Below are 25,189 nucleotides of genomic sequence, written 5' to 3' on the forward strand. Positions count from 1 at the left end.
GGTTTATAGACTACAGACTGTTGCAGAGATCCTATGGAGAGGCAGAGCTGCTGGCATCTGCTATGAATCATACCACTGTAAACAATGAAAAGTCACAAAGAGAAAGGAGAATGGTGTTGCCTTTCATGTTCACAATATATCCAGCTGTGGCTATGGCTGTGGTTAACTCTGATAACTTTCCATTAGTTAAAAAAGAGAAAGGAGAATAGAAAAAGAAAGAAGAAATCTATGCAACCAAGTATTACCAATTAAAGAGAGAGGGAAGGAAGGAAGGAGAAATAAGTTCTGGACAAATTCTGGTAAACAAAATACTGAGAAGGGAAATTACTTCCAGGAATCAAGGTGGTAGAGCAAGCAGTAAATCACTGTAGTTCTCCCATATTGACTTCCAAATAATCAAAAAGCACCCCAAAATGAATCCTAGAACAGCAAAATCAATAAAAAGTGGGGGAAACCTTTTAGCCAAAGAGCCTTGGAAGACTGGCAAGAAAGCCCTGTTTCACTAGGATAAAAGGGATTCCAGAATAGGAACCTTCCAGCAAGCTCCAGTTCAACAATTCAGAGGGAGATCCTAAGGTCCAGTGTGGTGGAGCAAGGAAATGCCCAAACCAGGACCCCCTCACATGCCTTAGTATAGCCAGGTGAATAACAGATTCCAACTCCAAGAAATGCCATGTGCCTCAGCACAGTCCAAGTCAAACAGGTATTCTCTAGTGGCCATATCATCATGTGCTTCAAAACAGCCCCAAGGAAACAAAGAAACACCCCTACAGAGCCTCAACACACACCAGACCCCACCACCACCAGCCTAGCTCAGCATTACCTAAGTTGCCAGATCCCTACGGACTCAAGCAGCACCAGTCACCACCAACCCCACCCCCTCAACACAACACTAAACACAAAGGTCCCCTGGGACCTCAGGGCAACATCATCACAACACCAGCTAAAGAGCCAGGGACTGCAGCCACTGGAACAAAAAGTCTGAGATAGGACCCATTCCACCCTGAGTGCAGAGCTGAAATTTAAAAGAAAGGAATGCCTCCCTCACCTTTCCCCAAAAAAAGATGAACAAACAACCACAACAATAACAACAACAACAAGAAATCTTACCATAGAAAGTTATTATGGTGACAGGGAAGATCAAGACACAAACTCAGAAGAGGACAACAATGTTGAACACCTATGGGCAAGATCCCAAATAAAAATGCAAAGTAGTCTCAAGCCCAGAAAGAATTCATAGAAGAGGTCAAAAAGGAACTTAAAATCATGTAAGAGTGGAGGAAGAAAAAAATGAGGAAAAAAATGAGAGTGATGCATGAGAACTATGAAAAAAAAAGTTAACAACTTGGAAAACAGCTTAAAAACTAGAACTAGCCACATAGAAAAGTAAATAGAAAAATACATTGAAGAGAAGAACTTAAAGAGCAAAACTGGCCAAAGGGAAAAGAAAGAAGAAAACTAATTGAGGAAAACAACACCTTAAAAGTTAGAATTGGGCAACTAGAAACTAGTGACTCTGTAAGACTCCAAAAATCAATTTTAAAAGTCAGAAGAATAAAAAAAAAAGAAGAAAATATAAACTATCCAATAGAAAAAACAACTGATATGGAACAGATCCAGGAGAGACAATATCAGAATTGTTAGACTACATGAAATTCATAATCTAAAGGAAGATCAGGACACCATCTTTAAGAAATTTTCAGGGAAAACTGCCTGGAACCAGAGGTCAAAATAGGCATTGAGAGAATCCACAGATCATCTTAAGAAAGATAATATATACTATTATAGCCAAATATCAGGAAAGATAATATTTGTAACTCTTGAAACTTTTCTCAGTATCTGCATAGTTGGAGAGATTATACACACACACACACACACACACACACACATATATATGAACATATATATTCATATATAGAGATATATATATCTATATCTATCTATCTATTTACATATATCTGTGTATATATGATATATATCTATCTATATCTAGATATAGATATCTATGTATCTATACATTATAGATACATAGATATCTATTTATCTATATACACACAGAGAGAGACAGAGAACACAGGGTGAGTTGAACAGGAAGGGATCATATTTAAAAAAAAATAAAATTAAGGGGTCAGAGAGGAATATATTGGGAGGAGAAAGGGAGAAATAGAATGGGGCAAATTATCTCTCATAGAAGAGGCAAGAAAAAGCTTTTTCAAAGGAGGGGAAAAGGGAGGAGGTGAGAGGGAAAAAGTGAAGCTTACTCTCATCACATTTAGCTGAAGGAAGGAGTACTATGCACACTCAATTTGGCATGAAAATCTATCTTACACTACAGGAAAGTGGGGGAGAAGGGTATAAGTAGGGTGGGGGGGATGGTGGAAGGGAGGGAAAATGGGAGGAGGGAGTAATGAGAAGTAAACCCTCTTGGGGAGGGACAAGGTCAAAAGAGAGAACAGAAGAAATGGGGGGCAGGATAGGATGGAGGGAAATATAGTTAGTCTTATACAACATGACTATTATGGAAGTCATTTGCAAAATCACACATATATAGCCTATACTGAATTGTTTGCCTTCTCAGTAGGGATGAGTGGGGAGGGAGGGAGAAAGAGAAGTTGGAACTCAAAGTTTTAGGAACAAATGTTGAGAGTTGTTTTTGTGTACAACTGGGAAATAAGAAATACAGGTAATAGGGTATAGAAATTTATCTTGCCCTACAGGACAAGAGAGAAGATGGGAATAAGGGAAGGGAGGAGTGTTAGAAGGAAGTACACATTGGTGGAAGGGGCAATCAGAATGCAAGGCATTTTGGGGTGGGAGAGATGGAGAGAAAATTTGGAAGTCAAAATTTTGTGGAAATGAATGTTGAAAACTTAAAATAAATAAACTAAAAATAAATAAATAAAATATCAGTGAGTCACAGTAAGATCACACAATACTTGCCAGCTGTGACATTAAGGGATTAGACATCATAGAACATGATATTCCAGAAAACAAAGAAATTAGAACTACAACAAACAATGACTTACCCAGCAAAATTAAGTATAATACATCAAGGGAAAAAAATGGATACTCTATGCAATAGGAAGATTTCATGGTTTCATAAGAAGAAGATCAGAAACAAAACAAAAATTTGACCTTCAATATCAAGACCCAAGAGAAGTATAAAAACATAAAAAGGGTAAAGAAAACATAAGGGATTCAATAGACCTGAACTATTTACATGCCTACAAGGGAAGATGATACCTGTAATTCTTAAAAATTGTATACAGCTAAAAGGAATATGCATAGATAAAAAATTAATGTATTAGAAAAAGGAGTATACTGGGTGCATAAGAAAGGGAGAGGCAGAATGGGTAAATTAGTTCACATGAAGAGGTATGAAAGTCCTATTAAGGTGGAGGGGAAGATGGGAGGGTGGGTGATCAGCATTGCTTGAACCTTACTCTCATCGCTATTGGTTCAAAGAAAGAATCTTACATATATATATGTATATATATATATATATATATATATATATACATATATATATGTACATATAAAATCCATTGCATATAGAAATTTGTTTTATCTGATAGGGAAGTAGTAGGGAAGGAGATCAAGTAAAGGGGTGGGGGGTGACTGAGAAAAGGGAAGGCAGAGCCACAGAGGTGGTTGACAGGAGAAAAACACTGGTGTAGAGGGAAAGGGGGAAAGGAGGAGAGAGGACAGACAGGAGGAAGAAGAGGATGGAAGTAAATATACAGGTAGTAATTATTACTGTGAATGTGAATGGGATGAACTTTCCCATAAAAATAGAAGTGGATGGTAAAGTGAATCAACAATCAAAATCCTACAAGAAACATACCTGAGGTAGAGAGACACACAGAGAGAAGAAAAAAGCAGGGCACCAATCTTTATCTCAGACAAAGTAAAAGAAAAAATGTACCTAATTAAGAGACAAGGAAGGAAAGTATATCTTGCTAAATAGACCACAAAGTAATATCAATACCAAACATACATGCACCAAGTGGTATAGCATTCATATTCTTGAAGGAGAAGTTAAGTGAGTTACAGGAAGAAATAGAGAGCAAAACTATACTAGTAGGGGACTTCAACTGTCCCCTGTTACAACTCAATCAATCCAACCAAAAAATAAACAAGAATGAAACTAAGGAGGTAAATAAAATTTTAGAAAATTTAGATATGGCAGGTTTTGGCATGATTTAGATATAAATGGTGACATCACAAGCAAATTAGAAGAGCAACGAATAGTCTATTTGTCTGATCTATGGGGAGCAGAATAATTCATGACCAAACAAGAGATAGAGCTTTACAAAATGCAACACAGAGAATTTTTATTATAAAAAGCTTTTGTACAAACAAAACCAATGCAACCAAGATTTCCTTCCAAGATTGGAAGGAAAGCAGAAAGATGGGAAATAAGTTATATAAAATTTTTCTGTGATAACAGGCTCATTTCACAAATAATTAGAAAACTATATCAAATTTATAAAAATACAAGCCATTTCCCAATTTATAAATGGCCAAAGGATATGAAGAGGCAGTTTTCAGATGAAGAAATCAAAGCTATCCATAGGCATATGAAGAAGTGTTCTAAATTACTTTTGATTAGAGAAATGGTACCTCTGAGGTGCCACCTCAAACCTATCTAATTGACTAATATGACAGAAAAGGAAAATGGTAAATGTTGGAGATATTGTGGGAAAATTGGGACACAGATGCATTGTTGGTTGAATTGTGAACTGGCTCATAGTTGGAGAGCAATTGGAGAGCAATTTGGAACTATGCCCGAATAGCAACCAAACTGTACATACCCTTTCATCCAGCAATTCTACTACTGCTTTTGTATCTGCAAGAGACCATAACAATGGGCAAAGGACTTGCATGTGCAAAAAATATTTATAGCAGTCTTTTTTGAGGTGGCAAAATAGTGGAAACTGAAGGAATGCCTATCAATTGGAGAATGACTGAAAAAGCTGTGGTATGTGAATGTAATGGAATCTTGTTGTGCAACAAGAAATGAGGAACACACAGATTTCAGAAAAACCTGGAAATAACTTAGACATGAACTGATACAGCAACAGTATGTAATGAACATCTCTGAATGATTCAGTTCTTCTCAGCAACAGAATGATCCAAGAAAAGTACGGACTCAAGAAGGAAAATGCTATCCATATCCATATTCAGGTAAAGAATGATGGACTTTGAATGCAGATCAAAGCATTTTTTTTTACTTTATTCTTTCTCATTTTTTTTATATCAATTTGTTTTTTATTTCACATTTGTGAGTAATATGGAAATATTTTTACATTGTAGCACAGGTGTAAACTAGATCAAACTGCCTATCATTTTCAGAGAGAGGTGGGGAGGGAGGGAGAAAAATCTAGAATTCAAAATCTGGTAAAAAATGAAGGGTAAAATTTTTCTTGACCTGCTATAACTAGGAAAAAAATGAAATATTTTTTAAATTAAAAAAAAAACTGAGAAAGGAGAAGGAAACAACTATTAAGTGCCTGCTATGTGTTAGGCATTCTGCTAAGCACTTTACAAATATTATATAATTTGAGCTTCACAATGACTTTGTAGTTTAGTTGCCAGTATTGACTCATTTTACATATCAAGAAACTGAGGATCACAGATGTTAAATGACATTCCCAGGATCACATATCTACTGTTTGAGGTCTGATTTGAACTTGGGTTTTCTAGTGCCACCTCATTGCTTATTAGGAAGTAGAATGCATATTTGATAGGGGTGTGGAGATTCTGTGGAGTCATTTCCATGTTACATAGTTTTCTTGATAGCTGTATGACCTGAGGCAAGTCATACAAAAATCTCTCTTACCCTCAGTTTCTTCATCTGTAAAACAGGGATAATAAAACTGAGGATCAATGAGAAAACAAATGCAAAGTGTTTTGTAAGCCTTGAAATAAAATACAAATGCTGACTAGTATTGATGAGGATGAGAATGATGATGATGATAATGATGATGGTGATGATGATGATGATACCCTAGAGGATTGTTTGATACCTTCTTAATTGCTGCAGGGCAGTTAGGCAAAAGGCAAGAGGTACATGGCTAAGTAAAAAAGAACAGCAGTAGCTTTCGAAAGCAGAAGCCAGTTTTTGTCAATAAAACCACAAAAATAATGCCATTTGTCTTGATAGACTAGAGGTATGTGAGTCAAGAATGACATCTCTGTGATCTATAAGTGCCTATTTATTCATGCCTACAGTGTCTACAGGAAACTTAACTGTTGTTTTGTTTGGTTCATTTGGTTTTCTGATGAAAGAGAAAGTCTAGTAATATAACACAAATCAATATCAGGAAGACATGATTTGGATTTCTGCTTTACATGCCAACTAGCTGTGTGATCCTGAGCAACTCACTTAACCTTTATTTCCCTTGGTTTCCTCAACTGTAAAATAGGGATAATAAAAGCACTTGCCTCAAAGGCTGTAGGAATTTGAGGTATCAATGGGACATCTGAGTAAGTTATCTAATGTCCTAGTTGGTCATTAGTGATTCAAAACTGGAGCTCAGGAAGAAATGAGGGATCTATCTACACAAAGATTTGGAGGTCATCGATTACAAAGAGAAGTTAATTGAATGTAGGAAAAGTGATAAGTTTACCAAAAGAAAGGATGCAAATATGGGAAGAAGGTCTAAAACAAAGCCTAAAACACACCCAAATATTGTGGATGGGACATAGATGATAATTAAGCAAAGGAGGACTTAATTCATCATAAGGTTATTTCTAAATGCCATGTTTTAGAGGTGCCCTTAAATAGGTCCCAGATGTTTTCCAATGAAATGCAATCTATATAGGAAATTCAATAGAATACTGAGTACAATCAATATTCTGATTCAGAGCACTTTTTATTGTTGTGGACTCAAATACTTGCACCATCTTCTCAGGTGAGTCTATAAGCCCATATATTGTTTCTGGATTGATCATATGCAGGGGTTGCAATTCCTTTCATTGTGTTACTGTTCAAATTATAAATGTACCTTCTTTGGCATTTCTAATTCATTCTTTTATGATATTCCCTCCATACTGTTATGATACTACTTCCAACCTAAGCTAGGCCTTTTAAATGTCTACCAAAGACTGCTTGTTGGAGACCATCTAGTGACTGAATGTGATCCTCAGTGAGAGAAGGGCTTGCGGTTGCTTCTTGTGTATTTTGTGTGACAACCTATGATATTTTTCATGTAGACAAGAAGTTACAGTTACCAACTCCAATGATGCCTTTTTTCAAATAAGGAATATAGGTAGTGAACAGGCTGGACAAACACTTACCCCCTCGTTTATTGAGCTTGGCATAGCCTGGGGAATAGCTGCTGGACATGGAAGATGAACTGCTGAAGACGACATGGGGCAGTGCTGAGACTAGCTGCTCATCACATTTTTCTGAAAGAGAAAAACAATAAAGTTACATAAGTATGGTGTATTAACCAGTGTTTTAAAATTTAAAATTATAATGGCAACAGAATAGTGACATGATCATAGAGTGAGATCACACTTATCTATTAGTTGGATACCTACTGAGTCAAAAACAAGTATGCCTAACCATCTGAAAATAAATGAAAAATGCTTCTGAGCAGCAAGAAAAACAACTGTCCTAAAGTACATTGTTTCATTTGTCATTGGGCCAGACTTATCAGAATTTTTTGTTTTGTAATAAGTTTTATTAATTCCTTTAAAAAATTATAGCTGTTTCTTGTTATCTTCAACTCGTAATTGAGTGTTTCCCTGTATTAATAATAATAACTGCTAAAAAAGGAGGAGGAACAGGAGGAGAAGGGGAAGAAGAAGAAGAAAAGAAGAAGGAAGAGGGGGAGGAGGAAGCAGAGAAGAAGGAAAATTATAACAACATTTACATAGCACTTACTATGTGCCAGGTACTGTGCTAAGTGCTTTACAATTACTATCCTACCTACCTTAACCCTAACCCTAAACTGACCCTCACAAAACCCCTGGGAGATAAGTGCTATTGTTGTCCCCATTTTGCCTAGAAGGAAATTGAGGCACACCAAGATTAAGTGATTTGCCCAGGGTCACACAACTAGTAATTTTCTGTAGTCAAATTTGAACACAGGTCTTTTGAGTTAAAGCATAGTAAGTTATCTAGCCCCATCCCCCCAAAAAGAACAGAGAAATAAAAATGTGAATATAACACAGCGATCTCATCTGACTGGATAGAAAAACTCTTCTTCGTGCTCCAAAGTGTTCCACTCTACTGAAAGGACAGAAGGTAGTTCCTTTCTACTGACTAGAATTCTTCATAAAACTGTTACTGATTAATTATCTTTCCTTATCTTGTTTTCATTGAAAATCCTTAAGTTTGTAAGGTTACTTATAATAGACATCACTCCATGCATTCAAATAAGATTTTAAAAAGTTTAGAACCAAAACTTTAGGGTGAAATAAGGGAGATGACAGGTAAGGGATACTTCTAGCTGAAATATTAGGAAGTTGTAGCTTTCACTGAAAGAAAAGATGAACAATATCCATCAGAAAAGCATAGATGTCTGGGAGAATTCAGTAAAAGAAACAGTTAAACCCTACAAAAATCAATAACCCCTGAATGGTATTACAGAGAACAGAATTGTTGTTATTTATAATAATGACCTTGAATATTTAAGAAAAAGTTAAATTATATTGTACATTCCTGTTTAATCAGATGGGGAATTACAGTATCTTTTAGAAATAATTCCAAAATATTAGTTAAAAATAAAATATTTTTACACGCTTAATGAGGTAAGCTTTTGCTACTTGGAAATTCGTATGCAGAATTTATTCCTCAATAATGTAAGATATATATGAAGTATAATTGTACATCAACTTAATTTTTCAATCTTTCATTCATTCAACAAACACTAAGCACCTACTATGTACAATATAATGTTCCTGCTACAGTATTAAAAATTAACCAGCTCATCAAATCACATTACCTTTTCTTATTTTCCTTAGGTTTATAGTATGTACTACTGAGGACTGTGTATGATTGTACGAATTTAAAGTTAGGAAAGTGAATATAAAAAATGAAACGATGACTGTAAAGTAAAACTATTAACTTGTAAAAAATTGCACATAAAGGAAATGATTTCACATTAATTATTAAAGCATACTCTATGGGTTTGACTATATGACAAGTGAGTTCAAATTATTGTAGAAGCTGCGCTTGTCTATTTTTTTTACTCCAGTATTATGTGACTTTATCAATGGAATTATAGATATATTTAAAGGGCACATTTTCACTTTTGTGTGATTTCATTATTTCAAAGTTCCATCTTTATCAGCTTCTAACCATCTTTCCCTTAACATATAGTGTTTCTGAGCTGTTAGAGCTGGAAGGAAGTCATTTACCAATTTTTAACTTTCTGATAACGAGTTTTAATAGGCAGATCCTCAAAAAGCAGAAATTAAATCCATCTCTGGATACATATGAATGGACTTTCCTGTTGTATGGGACCCACTGGAACTCATATTCCATAACAATAGTTCTTAAGAGGCAAGGGTCATCTCCAATCTATAAAAGACCAGGGCTTTCCTGGAGAATTTTGTGTTGTCAGAATCAATCAATCAAACAGAATTTAAATCAGAATCAGTGTAACTATGAAAGCACCCTTCAAAAAGAGAGGAAAGTAACAAATTCCCAGAATAATAATACCTAGTATTTTACATGGATAGCACCCTAAAGTTCATGAAGTGCTTTAAAACATTATTTCATTTTCTCTTTACAAAATCAGTAGGAGAAAGGAACTATTATTATAGTTATTATAATTATAATTATTATCATATAATTATAATTATTATTATATTATCCCTATAATATCAATGAAACTGATACTGACAGAGATTAAGTGACTTGTCCAGGGTCATACAGCTAATATATTTCTGAGTTCAAATATGAACCCAGATCTTCCTGACTCCAGGTCTGATGCTCTTATTCACTCTGCCATCCACCTACTAGAACTGTTGTAAAGTATTTTTTTTCTTCCAAGATATCACCATTTAGTATCTCCCTCCTAGGTAATGTAAAGTATGCATTTTTTCCCCTAAGAAAGTTTGCCATCAATACATGTTTATTTGTGCTTTTAGATTTTCACTATTTTTCAAATGAAATAGGTAGATATTTTATTAATCTTCCTACTATCCATATTAATTTTATGTCTTAAACAGAATCTCTTAATATTTAAGTAATTCACTGATATTTGATGCACTTCATGAATAGATTACATAGAAAAGGCTTTGCCTCCCTAACCTCTGGAAGAGTCTTCATTGCTGAACTAGTAAATAAAATAAACATCAGCAGAAGTGAAAATTCAGAACACGTATCAATTGTTTTGCATTGGAAAGGCACTTTATATATACGTATATCTATATGTAAATGGTAAGGTTGAAATATCTATTTTAACATTATACACTTGAAGAAGTGTATTCAGGGTAAAAATTTGCACACCAAGCCTGAGACAGATTCTCTCATGATCCAATTAGGCCTTTTCTCTGTCGCTCTATGGACTGAGGAAAAACAGGACTTCAGGATCAATAACAAAACAATGCCTAACATTTATAAAAGTCTTGAAATTTTCTATGTGTGTGTGTGTATGTGCACATATATATGTATATTCATGTATGTGTGTGTGACACACAAAAAAATCTTGTGAGCTAGTTGCTATTATTATTGCGGTTTTACAAATGGAAAACTGAAGCTGAGGGGGAGTAAATAAGTTGCCCAGAGTCACAGAGCTGCTAATTGCCTCAGACAGGACTAGAATTCAGCTAGTATTCAGTTCAACAGTCTTTTGACTGATCATCTAGATACATAATAAGTAAGCAGTGGAATTGATCTATTTAAATACCCCAAGTCATCTAATCAGGCTTCAAAAACCTCAGTACCCTAACCCATTCTAGAACATAGAATGATAGGATCATGGACATGGAGCTCAAAGGAGCCCCAGAGGTGTCTATATGGTCAAGCCTCCCTGTATACAAAAGACCATACATGAAAAGGGAATGACATTGTCAAAAGACAGTCATGTTCACAGATTGTCATTGGTATCATTCAGTTGTTTCAGTCATATCTGACTCTTAGTGATCTCTTTTAGAGGTTTTCTTAACAAAGAGACTGGAGTGGTTTGCTATTTCCTTTTCTAGCTCTTTTACAGATGAGGAAACTGAGGCAAAAAGGATTAAGGAATATGTCCAGGGTTCAAACAGTTATTAAGTGTCTGAGGCCAGATTTGAACTTAGGAAGATTTCAAGACTGGAACTCTCTCCACTGTGCCACCCAACTGCCATGTTCACAGGTACATTCCTACTACGCAGTCAGCAAACATTTATTAAGCATCTTATATATGTTAGACACTTCCAAGATGCTGGAGATAGAAAGACAAAAATGAAATAGTCATTGACCTTGAGAAGTTAGCATTCTATTGGGAGAAACAATGCACATAAATAGCTACAAAATACACAAAGTATAGTAGGCCACTCATGTAACAAGACAGACCAACACACGAACAGCTTGAGTATTATATGTTGGTAGCTCCACACCCTCTTGATCAGCTCCAGTGTATTCTGCATGTAGTTCTATATAGTTGGGGTTTTTTTTCTGTTTTACGTTGGTTCCCATTAGACTGTGAGCTCTGAGAGGGGGGCTTATTGTTGGCCTTTCTTTGTATCTCTGAGTGTTTAGCACAGTTTCTGGGTACATAAGAACCTCATGATCCTGGAAGATCAAATCTATTCTGGTCCTCACATCTCATCAGCATTATCTGCCCCTGGAACCATTATGAAGGGAGGTCTCCTTTTAGGAAGGGTGCTTGGACCATCCCAAAGGCCCCCCCCATACCTTATAAGTTTCCTGGGGTGTGCTGTCTTTCAACATTAGACTACAAACTCCTTGAAGGCAGAGATTATCTCTTTTTCTTATTTGTACAGGACAGTGCAGGAAATGTAGTAAGCATTTAATAAATGTTTATTAACTGATGGGCATCGAAGATGCCAAATAAATGTTTATTGACTCACAAACAATATTAAAAGAAAATGGAATGGGTCATTCTAGTATATTGGATAGGTCATTTATAAAGGATTTGTTAAAATGCATAGAAAATCATTTTACATTAGCAGATGTCAGGGAATGTTTTGCAGTCTGTAATATTCGCAATGAAGAAATCATGGGTCAATCTGAGTAAAAACTTTTTTTTCTTAAAAGAGCTATGTAGGAATTTGCAAAAGATTTACAATTAATTCCTTCCATGATGAACTCAATAAAGGTAAAATATCTGTTATTTCTGTTATGGGAAATGGCAAAAAATAAAGTTAGTATACAGTGAACTCAAACCATTTGAGAGATAATCTGGATCTGAGAACACAAACATTGTGAAAGCTTGGGTTCTAGAGATATCTTGGAATGAGAGAATATGCAAAAATTTAGAAATCATACTGAATTCTTAAATCTAAATGAAAACATATGTATAATTGCTCTTTGTGTGCTATAATAAGGATAAGCTTTGGAGTCAGAATAACCTAATTTCAAGCCCCACCTGTGACACATCATAGTTGTGTGATCCTAAGCATATCACCTAACCTTTCAGCTCTCTAGACAACTTCGTAAGACTTTAATTTGTAGGAAAGAATTCCAGGTGAATAGGAAATAGGGATTTCCTCTTTTGAGAGTTCCCAGTATTGTCATAGATATGCTGGCACACATTTAATAACCAGCTCTCTGGGAAGGGGAGAATGTATGCACAACACATCTTTCAATTTAAACTACATAATTAATATTTTTAGCAGCTGAATGGTACCAGGTTTGGAATCAGGAAGACATCTTCCTGAATTCAAACCTTACCTCAGACATGGAACAGCTTAGTGACCCTGGGCAAGTCAGTTAACCCTGTTTACCTCAGTTCCTTATCTACGAAATGAGCTGGAAAAGGAAATGGCAAACCACTCCTGTGTCCTTACCAAGAAAACTCCAAATGGGGTTGCAAAGTGTCAGACACAACTGGAAAATGACCAAAAAACAATTAGTATCTTCTCTATCACTTTCTTATGTCTTGACAATTAAGAAAACATTGAATCAAGCCCTGCTATGTAGTATCTGTCAATTTCTGAGGGTAAATGCTCACACTAAAAATTTAACAATTGGCTTTCACAAATATGTTTCAACTGGCTTCAGCACACTTTTTCCTGTAGAAATGAAATCACAGTAATGTTGCCTATTGCTACAATGAGGGTGAATAATTACACGATAGGGTTTTCCTGGTAGATTAAATTAATCAGTATTGATTAGAAATCTTGGTGCACTGTGTTGCCAACTCTGGAAGGCATATGATAAATGGCCTCTTGCTCTTAAGGAGGTTACAGTCTAGTTAGGGAAACAAGACGCATGAAGCAATTAGAGAACCACAGAAGTCAAATCACAGTCTCCAAATAGTTCTAATTCATTCAGACAATTGCCAATTTCCCATTACATTTGTCTTACACACAATATCTTAGTTCTTTTTTCTCTGTAAAATTCAAGATAATCTAAATACTTGCTTTTGAAACTCAAAGAGCCAGCCAGTCAGTCATCAGTTCACTTGTTACATCCAAACGTCTGTGAACAGTGATAGCTTTCTTTTTAAAATTTTGTCCCTTATTCTCAAAGTTCAATGAAAGGTTACTGATGAAGCCTCCCAAAGACCATGAAAATCTACTAAAGATAACCATCAAATCTTTCTTGTACAGTTTTTTATTTCCTCTTGGATCTCTTCTTCACTTTCCATGCAAATTGACTTTCTCAATGCCCACTCTCTCCATAGTGACATGAAATCTAATACATTTAGTATAAAACAAAATAACGGTTTTCATCCTTGATGTGTACAGCCACATTTTGATACATTTATTTCATTCAAAGATAAGTATTAAAACAATAATAGTAATAATATCTCATTTTAGATTCCTTTATTCTCTTGAGTGGGCTTTTAGCAGATATCTGACGTGATTCTTGCAGCTTAAAAATTATGGATGATATTTTTATATTTAAGGTTATTCTAGTATCTCTCTCCTTGAATCCTTGGGGGGTCATATTTTTTAAGAACTATCAATTGACCTGTCTATGATGAAAATCAATAAACCTAAGACTGCTAATGCTTAGAGGGTAATTAATTATGACAAAGAGAAAAAAGACTTCTCTCCTAGGATGTGATTTTATTCTTGCACTTTTGCTCACATTTGGACCAATCTGAATATACTCTTATTTGTACAAACCTAGAATATCTTCTTTTTCCTCCCAGCCTTAGATAACCAACTTGGATTGGGACCCTTTTCTATTTAAAACAAATAGTATTTGCCACATCCCACATCCAACAACTACTCTTACTGCCTGACTCTGAAACCAGTGATTGTGATAGCTTAAGAGTTTTCATGGAATTTGTGAGAGGTTTCATAGGCTAATCAATTAGTATTGCCTACTTTTTCATACCTGTCTACATTCCTTAAGGCTGTGCATAGGAAGTTGTCCCTAATTGACTTGAGTCATCCCTTCATACAAGTGGCCCTGACTTGGACCATCAGGTCACTGACTATTTCAAGGGCATCTTTGGGGAAGATGGTAGTCCTCATGATGCGGACAGAACTACAAATCAAAAATCACAGAAAGTGGGTTTTTTTGGGTTTTTTGCCCAACATGTCATAGATTCTGCTATTATACCTTTAACATTTAGTGGAATAACTTGAGAAATTACTTTCAGTTCTTAAAGGGTGTCAATTCAATTGAAATTGTTGAGTTTGGAAGATGATTACTTTCTACACAGACACTATTGTTTTTACAGGAAATATCCATGAGATAATAGGATTTTACTCTAGAGATACCCTTGGCTCAGATTTCTGAAACTATGGTTTGGGCTAACTTGTAGACTTTTCATAAATATGTCATTATTACTGACTCTCTCACCTCCATGATTCTGGGTTTGCCTAGCTACTTAAATACCAATAACCAATAGTTCCTATTGCCTAAGTTAGCAGATGTCCCATGACTCCCTGTATCTGAGGTACTGGCCTCACAGTCCCTACAGAAATAAAGTTCAGGTCTTGACCAGTCTTGTTATGCTGCTATCTGCACCCCAGACTAAGATAATTTATATTCCCAGACCCTTCCAACCAAAAAATAAAGCAATAAAATTTATGTAAATATTAAATATAATTCTTCTTATAAACACAATATATTCAATCATTCATTTTCATCTTTTCTTTTTTCTCATTTCTGTAATTACTTCTGGCTCACTCTCTGACATGATGATAAAGGCTTTAGTAATTCCACTGCTCCAAGGAGTCTTGATTCCCCAAATCTCATTAGTTGTTCATTACTTCTATTTTTCTTGTAATATCACCTCCCTTCAAAATATAACCATCTGATTCTAAGAGGTTCATTTATTTATTTATTTATTTTACTATCTAAAACTAAGTACTATTATGTCTTTTCCTCACTCCTATCTCTTGGGTAGGTTTCTCTCTCTTAAAGTACACAACTTTAACATGAAGTTAGGATTCCTTTGGTTTTTTAAAGCCCTTAGTAACCTGACTCCTTTCTTCCCTCCCAGGTGTTTTATGCCCTTACTTCCTTACGTATTATCAGTGAATAAGTGATATTGACTTTCTTGTTATTTCTCACACAAATAATTCCATGTTTCATCTTTATTCACTTTCTCTGGCTCTTCCTTATGCCTGGAATTCTCTCCCTCTGCCTCATGGTTTCCTTGGCTTTCTTTAGGTCTCAGCTAAAATTTAGCCTCCACAAGAACCTGTTCCTGTTCTCTCTTAAGGGCAATGCCTTCCCTTTTCAAGCTTCAGTTTTTCCTTTACATGTCTCAAAGGTATTTGCCCATGCGTACATGTGTGAATATGAATGCATTTTTGAGGGCAACCACTAATTTTTTCTCTTCCTTTGCATCAAGCGCAAGGTAATTGGTTAATTACTGTTAAGTGATGTGATATGACACTATTTCATTCATCTTTTTTTTTAATCATGTCTTATTTCACATTCTAAAAGTTATTTTTTCTCTTTACTAAAATATTCCTTTACATTCAGTCTTTCTGTACACATAAGCAAACGTGAAGGTTCCAACAAGACCCCCCCTTCATATCACTGACACAAGAAGACAATAAAATGACAAATCAGTATGCACAGAACATGCCTAGCTTTCCATCCTTCAGTGACAGACATGTAAGCTGACTTCTATAGGATTTGTTTTTCTTTTGCATTTAGCATTACTATATACCCTGAATTGCTAATTCCATAACATGCTTAATCAAAACCCTGTAGTCTTCTACTTTCTTTCCTCTAATATGTCAATGAAACAATCAATAAAACAGTTATTAAGGACTCCTCATATACCAGGCATTATGCAAAGCTAAAGTCCTCCAAAGGAAAAAAAAAGCAAAAACAAAATTTAAAAAAATCTAGTACTTGTCATCAAGGAACTTTCATTACATTTGGGGAGGAAATATATACACTTAAAATTATGTGTAAAATGCAAAGTAATTTTTGAGAGAATGCATTTTGAGACAGGGAAGCCAGGAGGCAGACACAGTGGATAGAATACCAGATCTGGAGGCAGGAACTTTAAATTCAATCCAAGCTCAGGCACTTACTAGTGGTATGATATTGGGCAAGTCACTGTTAACCCTGTTGGCCTCAGTTTCCTCATCCACAAAAATTAGCTAAGGAAGTAAATAAACTATTCTAGTCCCTTTGCAAAGAAAACAGCAAATGGGGTCACAAAGAGTCAGATATTGACTGAAATGATGGAACTATAACAAAGTAATCCACAGGGGAATCAGAAAATGTCTTAAGGAGAATATGAGCTTTGAATTGACCTATGAAGGAAACTAGAGATTATTAAAGGCATATAGCTAAGGAAGCATTGTGTAACAATAATGCGATGTAGTTTGTGTAAAGACACAGATGAAGAGCGCATCAAGTCTGAGGAACAGCAAGAAGGCCAGTTTCACTGAATCAAAAAAGCATGGAAAGGGGAATAAAGACTAATTAAGGTGGGAAAGAAATCGCAGTGGCCGGGGCAGGGGTAGGGGGTGGGGAGGGGTTGAGAGCTGGGGTAAATGCTTTGAAGGGCATTAAATATCTAACAGAGAAGTTTGCAGTTGATAAGAGTAATCTGGTGGAGTTTATTGAGCTGAAGAATGATAGGTTCAGGCATCTGCTTTAGGAATATTTCTGTGATAGCTCTCTGAAAAATAAATGGGAGATTACAAGATGGGAGAATACAGGTCATTGAGGCAGTTACTCCGTCCTGTGCTACAGATCCTAATAGGTCCTTGCCTTCTCATCTTATGTACCACTTGTCCACATCCTGTTGTATGGAGTCTACAGGCACATTTTCTCATTCTGCATTTTTCTCATTCCAAATGTATTCCCCAAGATATCTCTCCTTTGATTTCTATACAATTTTCTTCCTATTCTTATTCATTGTGCTTTGTCTTTATTGAACCTCATTCTAGACTCTAGAGCACTTTGAAAATCCATCTGGTCCCTGTTCTTTCTGGCTGTGTGGAGGGTGATGCATCCATATACTTTAAGTAGGGTCATCCTGAGTTGTACATCAGAGGGTCAGCATTGTCATCAATAATGCAGAACATATAAGAAAACAAGTTAAAAGATAGTCTAAGCAAGACATTTTTAAAAGTTATGTACTGAATTTGTGTTTTTAAAAGAGAAAATAAGCTATATGTAATAGGGATTCACAGTTTTGTAGTTTTTTCTTCTATCTGTATAAAGAAATCCTCATTTTAATTGGGCTTTAAGTTGGAACAAAAAAATTAAAAACTAGAGGTGTCTATCCATAATATGCATAGCAGGAGCCCACTTCTATCAGACTCCATAGGGTTCTTTTATAGGAAAATGACATTTAGAGGAAATGTGTATAGTATATTAAAAAAAAGCAATGATGTAGAAGATCTTTGGGTACCTGTATGAGGGAGGGGAAGGAAAAGGGGATAGAAAGTAATTCAACTGAACAAGGAAATCCACTTCAACAAGCAGTGGAAGTTAATGAGGCAAAACAATGTAAGTCTCACAAAAAGAATAGGACCAAAGTGTACCATTTTCCTCTCATTGATTTTTGCTCTTTGCTGGGTCATGTTCACCTGTGCATTGGAGGTGAGTCCATTCAGTTTTTTATTCTTTTTCTGGTCCATAAGACAGATCCCAATGTGGAGTCATAGAGTTATTATGATGGATTCCAAACTTAGACAGTATATTAAGAAATGAATGTGATGTAATAAAGCTTGGATTTGGGCTCTGACTACCACTGAATTTATAGGTGACACTAGGCAAGTTTCTCAACATTAGTTTTCTCTTCTATAACTGGGTATTAGCAGAGATATAGATCTTAAAACTGTAATTGGTATCAAAAAATTATCTGGTCCACTCCATTGTCTATCATCTTCATTTTGAAGACTGAGCCTAAAAGAGCTGTATATATATATATATATATATATATATATATATATATATATATATATATATATATATATATATATATATATATATATATATGTATATTTTTCCATTACTCAACTTCATGAACTCAAATCTAGCTTCAGAAACTAAAAAGGCAAGTCATTTAATCCTATTTGTCTCAGTTCCTCATCAGTAAAATAAGCTGAAGAAGAAACAGAAAAACCCCTCCAGTATTTCCACCAGGAAAACCACAGATGTGATCACCGAGAGTCAGACACTACTGAAACAACTGAACAGTAACAAACATATTTCCACCTCCTACATGATCTCAAAGGTTTTCATATGCACTGACGGAGAGATTACTCATGTTAGTGAGAATCTGAGTGTCTTCAAATCCCATGGAAACAACTAACTACAGAGAAGCCCCTGAAACAATCAATGAATTAGTCATTTAAAAAAATGTGTATTGAGTCTCTTTAACATGCTAATACTATTTCAAAATACCAACCCAATAATTTCTCCAAAAGAACAAGACAAACGATATTCATTTTCATTACATATGGAGTTATATTTACTTTTGTGTATTGACAGGCTAAATGAATGAAGCAACTTTATACTCCTCCCCCTCTCCACCTATATTTTTTTTTTTTATATATAAGACCCCATCTCCTTTTTGGAATATTTCTTTGGAATATCAGTGACCTTCCTTCAGAACCATATTGTTCCATAGCAGTGATGAAAATCCCTAAACCCAACTTCTCCTTCTTCAGTTTAATGTCTAGTAGTCCACTATGATAAAGAATACAAGGTCTCTTTGGAATAAGAAAGTCAGACTTGATTAGTCATGCAAACTCTGAATGTTTCATTTGGGGGAAATGATTTTGAAGTCATCTTTAAACATATTCTTTTTCTCCCTGTCATATTTTCTAGGGCAGTCTTGCATAGATCTTCCCTCTACTCTTCAGAAAAAAAATATACATAATGAAAAATATACAATTAAAGGTGCATTTTGTTAAATAATCTTTTCCCCTTTCCCTTTCGGCCACATTGGGTTTTCAGAATTTTCTTTTTTTTTTTTTAATTAGGCTTTTGTTGACTTTAGAAAAATGTGAAAATGGAAGTGGCTTGGATTTCAGAGTCTTTTTTTTTAAAGAATCATTGTGAACCAAAAAGGAAACTGACATCTACATATATCAATGTTAAATTCTGTTAGAACTTGTATTTCAATGCTTATTGGACATTAAGCATCTGTAGGATATTTCTAACAGAAGGTATAACAGATGAATCCATTTTAAATGTTGTCCTCAAACAGAAGATGTTAGCAAAGAAAAAGATTTTTGACTTTCTGACCAGAAGAAAAGGTTAAACATGTTTCCCTGCCCTCTCAGCAGTGTCTATAATTTCCAGGGAAAACTGAGAAATACAAAAGAATGGAAAGCAATTTTATACCCTTTGTGAGACTGAAAAGTTTTCCAAAATATTTTTTTTCAAAGTGCTCTGGGCAAGAAAAAAAAGTAAACTTGGGAAATAATTATCTAAAGTCTAGAAAAGGAAGAAGTGAAAATCAGACAATATGAAGTTGTAATTTGTAAATCAATTAAAAAAATCTGGAAAGACTTACATGAACTGATGCAGAGTAAAGTGAGCCGAACCAGGAGAACAATGCACACAGTAATAGCAATATGACATGATGATCAACTGTGGATGACTTTGCTATTCTCAGCAACACAATGATCCAAGATAATTCCAAAAAACCTATGATGAAAAGTGTTATCCACTTCCAGAGAAAGAACAGATGTAGTCTGAATGCATGTCAAAGCATACTATTATTCATTTTCTTTATTTTTGTAGGGTTTTTTGTCTCTTTTTTTCATAACTAATATGGAAATATGCTTTGCATGATTGCACATGTATAGACTATATCATGTTTTTTGCATTTTAGGGAAGGGATATAGAGGGCAGAAAGAAGAGAATTTGGAACTGAATTTTTTAAAAGAATGCTAAAATTGTTTTATGTGTAATTGGAAAAAAATAAAATATTGTTCAAAAATCAATTCAAAAGTATTTTTCTAAGGAGATAACACTATTAGGTAAAGATTAATAAATCAATCCTTTTGAAGACTTATAAGATCATTCTGTAATATGAGAATACATGTCTATTAGCTTTTATCTCTGATCAGACACAAAGTGACCATTGACTAAGCTTTGTTCCCTTGGAATATTTCTTAATTTCTTAAATAAGGGGTCTATTTCCTCATTAAAAGTCAATATGAAACAAAAGGGAAAAATATAAGAAAGAAGAAAAGAAAAAAAGAAAGAAAAAGTTAACATGAACAGTAAACTAGAAACTAGGTAAATGGTGATGCTACTTACAGAAAGAGTAAAGTTAGGAGAAGAATCAAATTTAGAGAAAAAAATTAAGATTATGTTGCACATACTAAATTTGAAGAGCTGGTCGAACAGGTAGATGGAATGCATACTGTAAGTATTTGCAGATCTAGGACTGAAGTTTAGAAAAGAATCTAGTACTTAGATATATTTGAGAATCATCTGCATAATGACAGTAGTGGAAACCATAGCTATAAAAGTGAATAAGACTACCAAGAGAGAAAGCATGGGGATGGAAGTTAAAGTGAATCAAAGAGAAAAGCTTAGCAATTATTGACCTCAGAAGACAGGAAAGGCCTCAACAAAGGAAATCAAAAAGCATTGTTTATAAAGTAAGAGGTCAAATAGGAGAAAGAGACTTAAAATTCAGGGAAAATAGAATATCCAGTATGCTATGATATTTAATAGTATCATAGCCTGAAGGTAGGTAAAAGAAAATGAGGAATGAGAAAAAAGACAATTGAACTTGGTGCTCAGGAGGTCACTGTTGACCTTAAAGACAATGGTTTCTATAGAATAGTACAGTGGTTAGGGAGGAAACCATATTCTAAAAGTTAAAGAGTGATTTAGTGGTGATTAGGTGGAGAGAAGTGGTGGAAAGAATCCTTTGACTTTAACAATGAATGAGGATACAGAGTTTCAGGACAGTAGAATTGAGATGAGGATGTATAGCAGGTCACAGTAATTTGTAGGAAGCAGACACTTAAATGTTTAATCAGTTAAAAATATACATACATACACATACATACATGTACACATACATACATATATATATAAATCATATTCACATTTCTACAGCACTATAAGAAGGCTTTAGTCATGGTATAATAAATATATAAGAAAAATTCCACTGAACAAACCCTGGATTGGAACTATGGGCTCCAAGATATATTCTGCCACCATCAAGGTATAATCTGAGAAAACAAATTACCCTTTGGGCCTCAGTTTCTTCTCCTCTAATATGGTAACATTAATTCTTATAGTATCTTATTTTAAAGGGATCTTATAAAACTTTTGATCATTTTCTTTGGCTATTTCTCATGCCTAGAATGCTTTTCCTCCTTCTCTTTGGCTACTACTTCCTTCCATTGGTTCATTGGCTGTTGTGCTTTGTTCTCAAAGAGGGCCAATATTACATCACTATGTTGGAGTCAAATTATAGTGTGTTTGACTATGAATGATCATATGAACTTGGAATGTTATACCATGGGTCAGGTACAAAGCATCCATATGAATACATGGGGCAAATTCTATTTCTTTTGTGCTACTTCAATTCTGTTTTGTTTCATAGGGCATAGTACCTTCTTTGATGAGGGCACTGCATGCTGAATGGTCTTGTGCCAATGTCTCCCATGTCATGCAATTAATCCCAAATCTTGAGAGTACTGTTATATTGCTTCTTCTGATCACCATGTGAGTACTTATCTTGTGTGAATTCTTCATAAAATAGTCTGTTTTGCAAGTATACACTTGGCATTCAAACAACATGGTGAGCCCATCAGAGTTGCACTCTCTGCAGTAGCATTTGAACAATTGGTAGTTTAATTCAAGAAAGGACCTCAGTGTCCCATACCTTCTCCTTTCAGATGATCTTTAGAATCTTCATATGTCAATAAGTCTCAGCTAAAATCACAGCTTCAACAGGAAACCTTTTTCAATCCTTCTTAATTTTTCTGCCTTATTGAGTCATTACTTCCTACTTCTCCTATATACAGTTTGTTTGTATAGATTTGTTTACTTGCTGTCTCCTTCATTCTACTGTAAACTTCCAAGGGCAATGACTCTGTTTTGGTTTTCTTTGTGTCCCTAGCTCTAAAGCATAACATCTGCCACAAAAAGAGATGTTTAATAAATTCTTATGGTAAATAAACAGAATAGATGCTTAATAAGTGGCTATTATGAATTTATTAATTTACTTTGTAAACTATAAGGCAATTTGTCAACGTCAGCTATTATTGCTCTCTGAAAGGGCTCCAAAATCAGATAATTTTATGTCACAAGATTTCTTTTTTTAACACTAGTTTCCTTCAGGTTATACCAGAAACCAGATTTATATGCCTGAGTCATAGATTACAACAGCCTATGGAGGACTGATGAGCAATGCAGAGGCATAAAATAGGTAAAGAGTAGTAGTAGATTGTAAAATATTATAAAAGAGGGATTATGCTGAAGAAATTCTGTAAGGAATATCATCAGAGAAATTAATGATGAAGGGGCAAAAGACCCATTTATATAGGGAAAATGTGATATAATTGATAAATAGCCATCTAATACATTGTTATCTATACAGTATTATGTATGGGGTGTATAGGCAGGACTGGCTTCTCTGATGTGAATGCTTCTGAGTCCCTCTCAGGACTGCTCATCTACTTAGTGTCCACCTTCACCCAATTCTCACCTCTTCCTCCAAGAAGCTTGAATATATACAACAGCCAAACACTGGAAAAAACATCTCAGCAGGTGGGCTAAATCATGTTGAGGGTAACCAATGGACCTCAGACCCTTTGATGACTTAAGGGGATGTCTACCCAAGCATGTGAAGACTTCCCTCCAGAAAGAATTAGCAGATTAAAACAATTTGTTTCAGTATCCGTGAAGGTGGCTGAAGTAGGCACTATGGAATGCTTAGAACTTGGTCAGACATCAAAGATACCAAAATTATCCACTGTATCCCAGCCTATCAGCAGTCACCTTGACTTTTGTTCTGCCACTGGACTTTTGATGACTCTGGAAGAGTGTAAGAGCAAGGACCCCAACATTCAAAGGTGAGATACTATATAGTTTTTTAAGTCTGCTTTTCTAAAAGGAAAGCAACTTTTGAGGAGTCGGTAGTCATTTTAATCAAGCACATATATCATTCACATAGTTCCGAGGGAAAAGTCAGAACCCTGAACTTCAGAGAAAATACAAACAGAGAAATAAAGATCAACAGACAGGGCTTCCAATTGTCTGACCTTAAGCAATACATACATCATAGATAAACTGACAGATCCAACTGTCTGACTGTTATATATACACATAGTTACCAAAGGGAGAAGCATCAACCTGGAGGGTAAGGGGAGCTTGTTAGAGGTTACCCAGAACTCATCTGGCCACACAAACACTTCCAATGAGTAAAATTAAAAAAAAACACCTCAGAGTATTTGTACACATTTCAGAGGCAGAGGTCATCACAACCCTTGAGGACCAGAGCCTCACTAGAAATTAACAAAAGGTATGGACCTTCCTACAAAACAAATCTCCCCAAATCAAACTTCCATTAATTGGCAGGCCTATTAATGAGTTGGGAATATCAATAACTCCTATAATTACCATTACAAATTCTTCAGCATAAGTCAAGACATCATCTATATCGACACCTTTGGTCCTCTTCAAAATTAAAGAAGAATTATGAAAAGAGTAAAAAAGAACCTCCAGTACATGGGTTGGATCCATTACAGCACACTTTTGGAAACATGTGGATAAGAATTACATAGATTGTTCAGACAGACATCATAAGATCACAGGATGATAGAATTTAAGCTGTAAGAGACATTTGAGTACTCCTTTACTCCAGTCCCTTCATTTTACAAATGAGAAAACAAGTCAAGAATGACAAAGTTATGTATCCAAAGTCACCAAAGTACATTTCAAAGCTGGGACCACCTGCCCTATAAAATCATGAAGAAGGTGTAGAAATCTTGGATGACAGATTCATTGGAGTATTGCAGTCTGAGATTTTTTTAAATGAATATGCAAAATGTGAATAAAACTGTATTTTCATTTGTAAGTGCTTTTCTTCTGTTCCACTTCCTTCCTTGATTCTCAAATACCATCTATTGTAAAGTAACATTGTGAGTTACTCTTTATTTACATATTAAAAAGAATAACTTTTAAGAACATAAGTAAAATATTCCTTTTCTTTTTGCTTCCTTTTCCCTTCTCTACTCCCCACCTCCTCCTTCTTGAAATATAGCAAACTATGGAGATAAAATTCCCACTACCTTTTTATTTTTTAATCTCTTTCCATGCTCTATGTACTTAACCTGCACTTTAAAATTTAACATGAACAATAGTTAATGACATTGTAATATTATCACTAGTCATAGCATCAGATCCTACTTCTCGAAATGCAGTTAACTTTTAAAGGTAATTTGCAACCATTTGCTTTCCTAATATTTTGTCCTTCTCCCCTACCCTGGTGAGTAGTTCACTGTCTGCTTTTCCCGTCACAGGTTTTCCTTTTTCTGTGACATATTTATTCTTAGACTTATGAATTATAGGCTTCAAGTGCCCACATTAAAACACTCAGCACTTCAGAATTTTGATAGGGAAGCTGTGTTACACTTCTGC

At 35.1% G+C, this 25,189-nt stretch overlaps 1 protein-coding gene across 1 annotated transcript in view; it reads right to left on the minus strand.

Annotated features, from left to right (window-relative positions):
* Window positions 1-25,189, minus strand: part of CNTNAP2 (contactin associated protein 2) — a 2,725,119-nt gene that overhangs the window by 1,980,787 nt on the left and 719,143 nt on the right. Inside the window, exon 2 of the mRNA XM_072652434.1 lies at window positions 7,303-7,413. Coding sequence (XP_072508535.1) covers window positions 7,303-7,413 — 111 coding nt within the window. The remainder of the gene's footprint in view (window positions 1-7,302; window positions 7,414-25,189) is intronic.

This window comes from Notamacropus eugenii, chromosome 3 (genome assembly GCF_028372415.1).
Source record: "Notamacropus eugenii isolate mMacEug1 chromosome 3, mMacEug1.pri_v2, whole genome shotgun sequence".
Classification (NCBI taxonomy): domain Eukaryota; kingdom Metazoa; phylum Chordata; class Mammalia; order Diprotodontia; family Macropodidae; genus Notamacropus; species Notamacropus eugenii.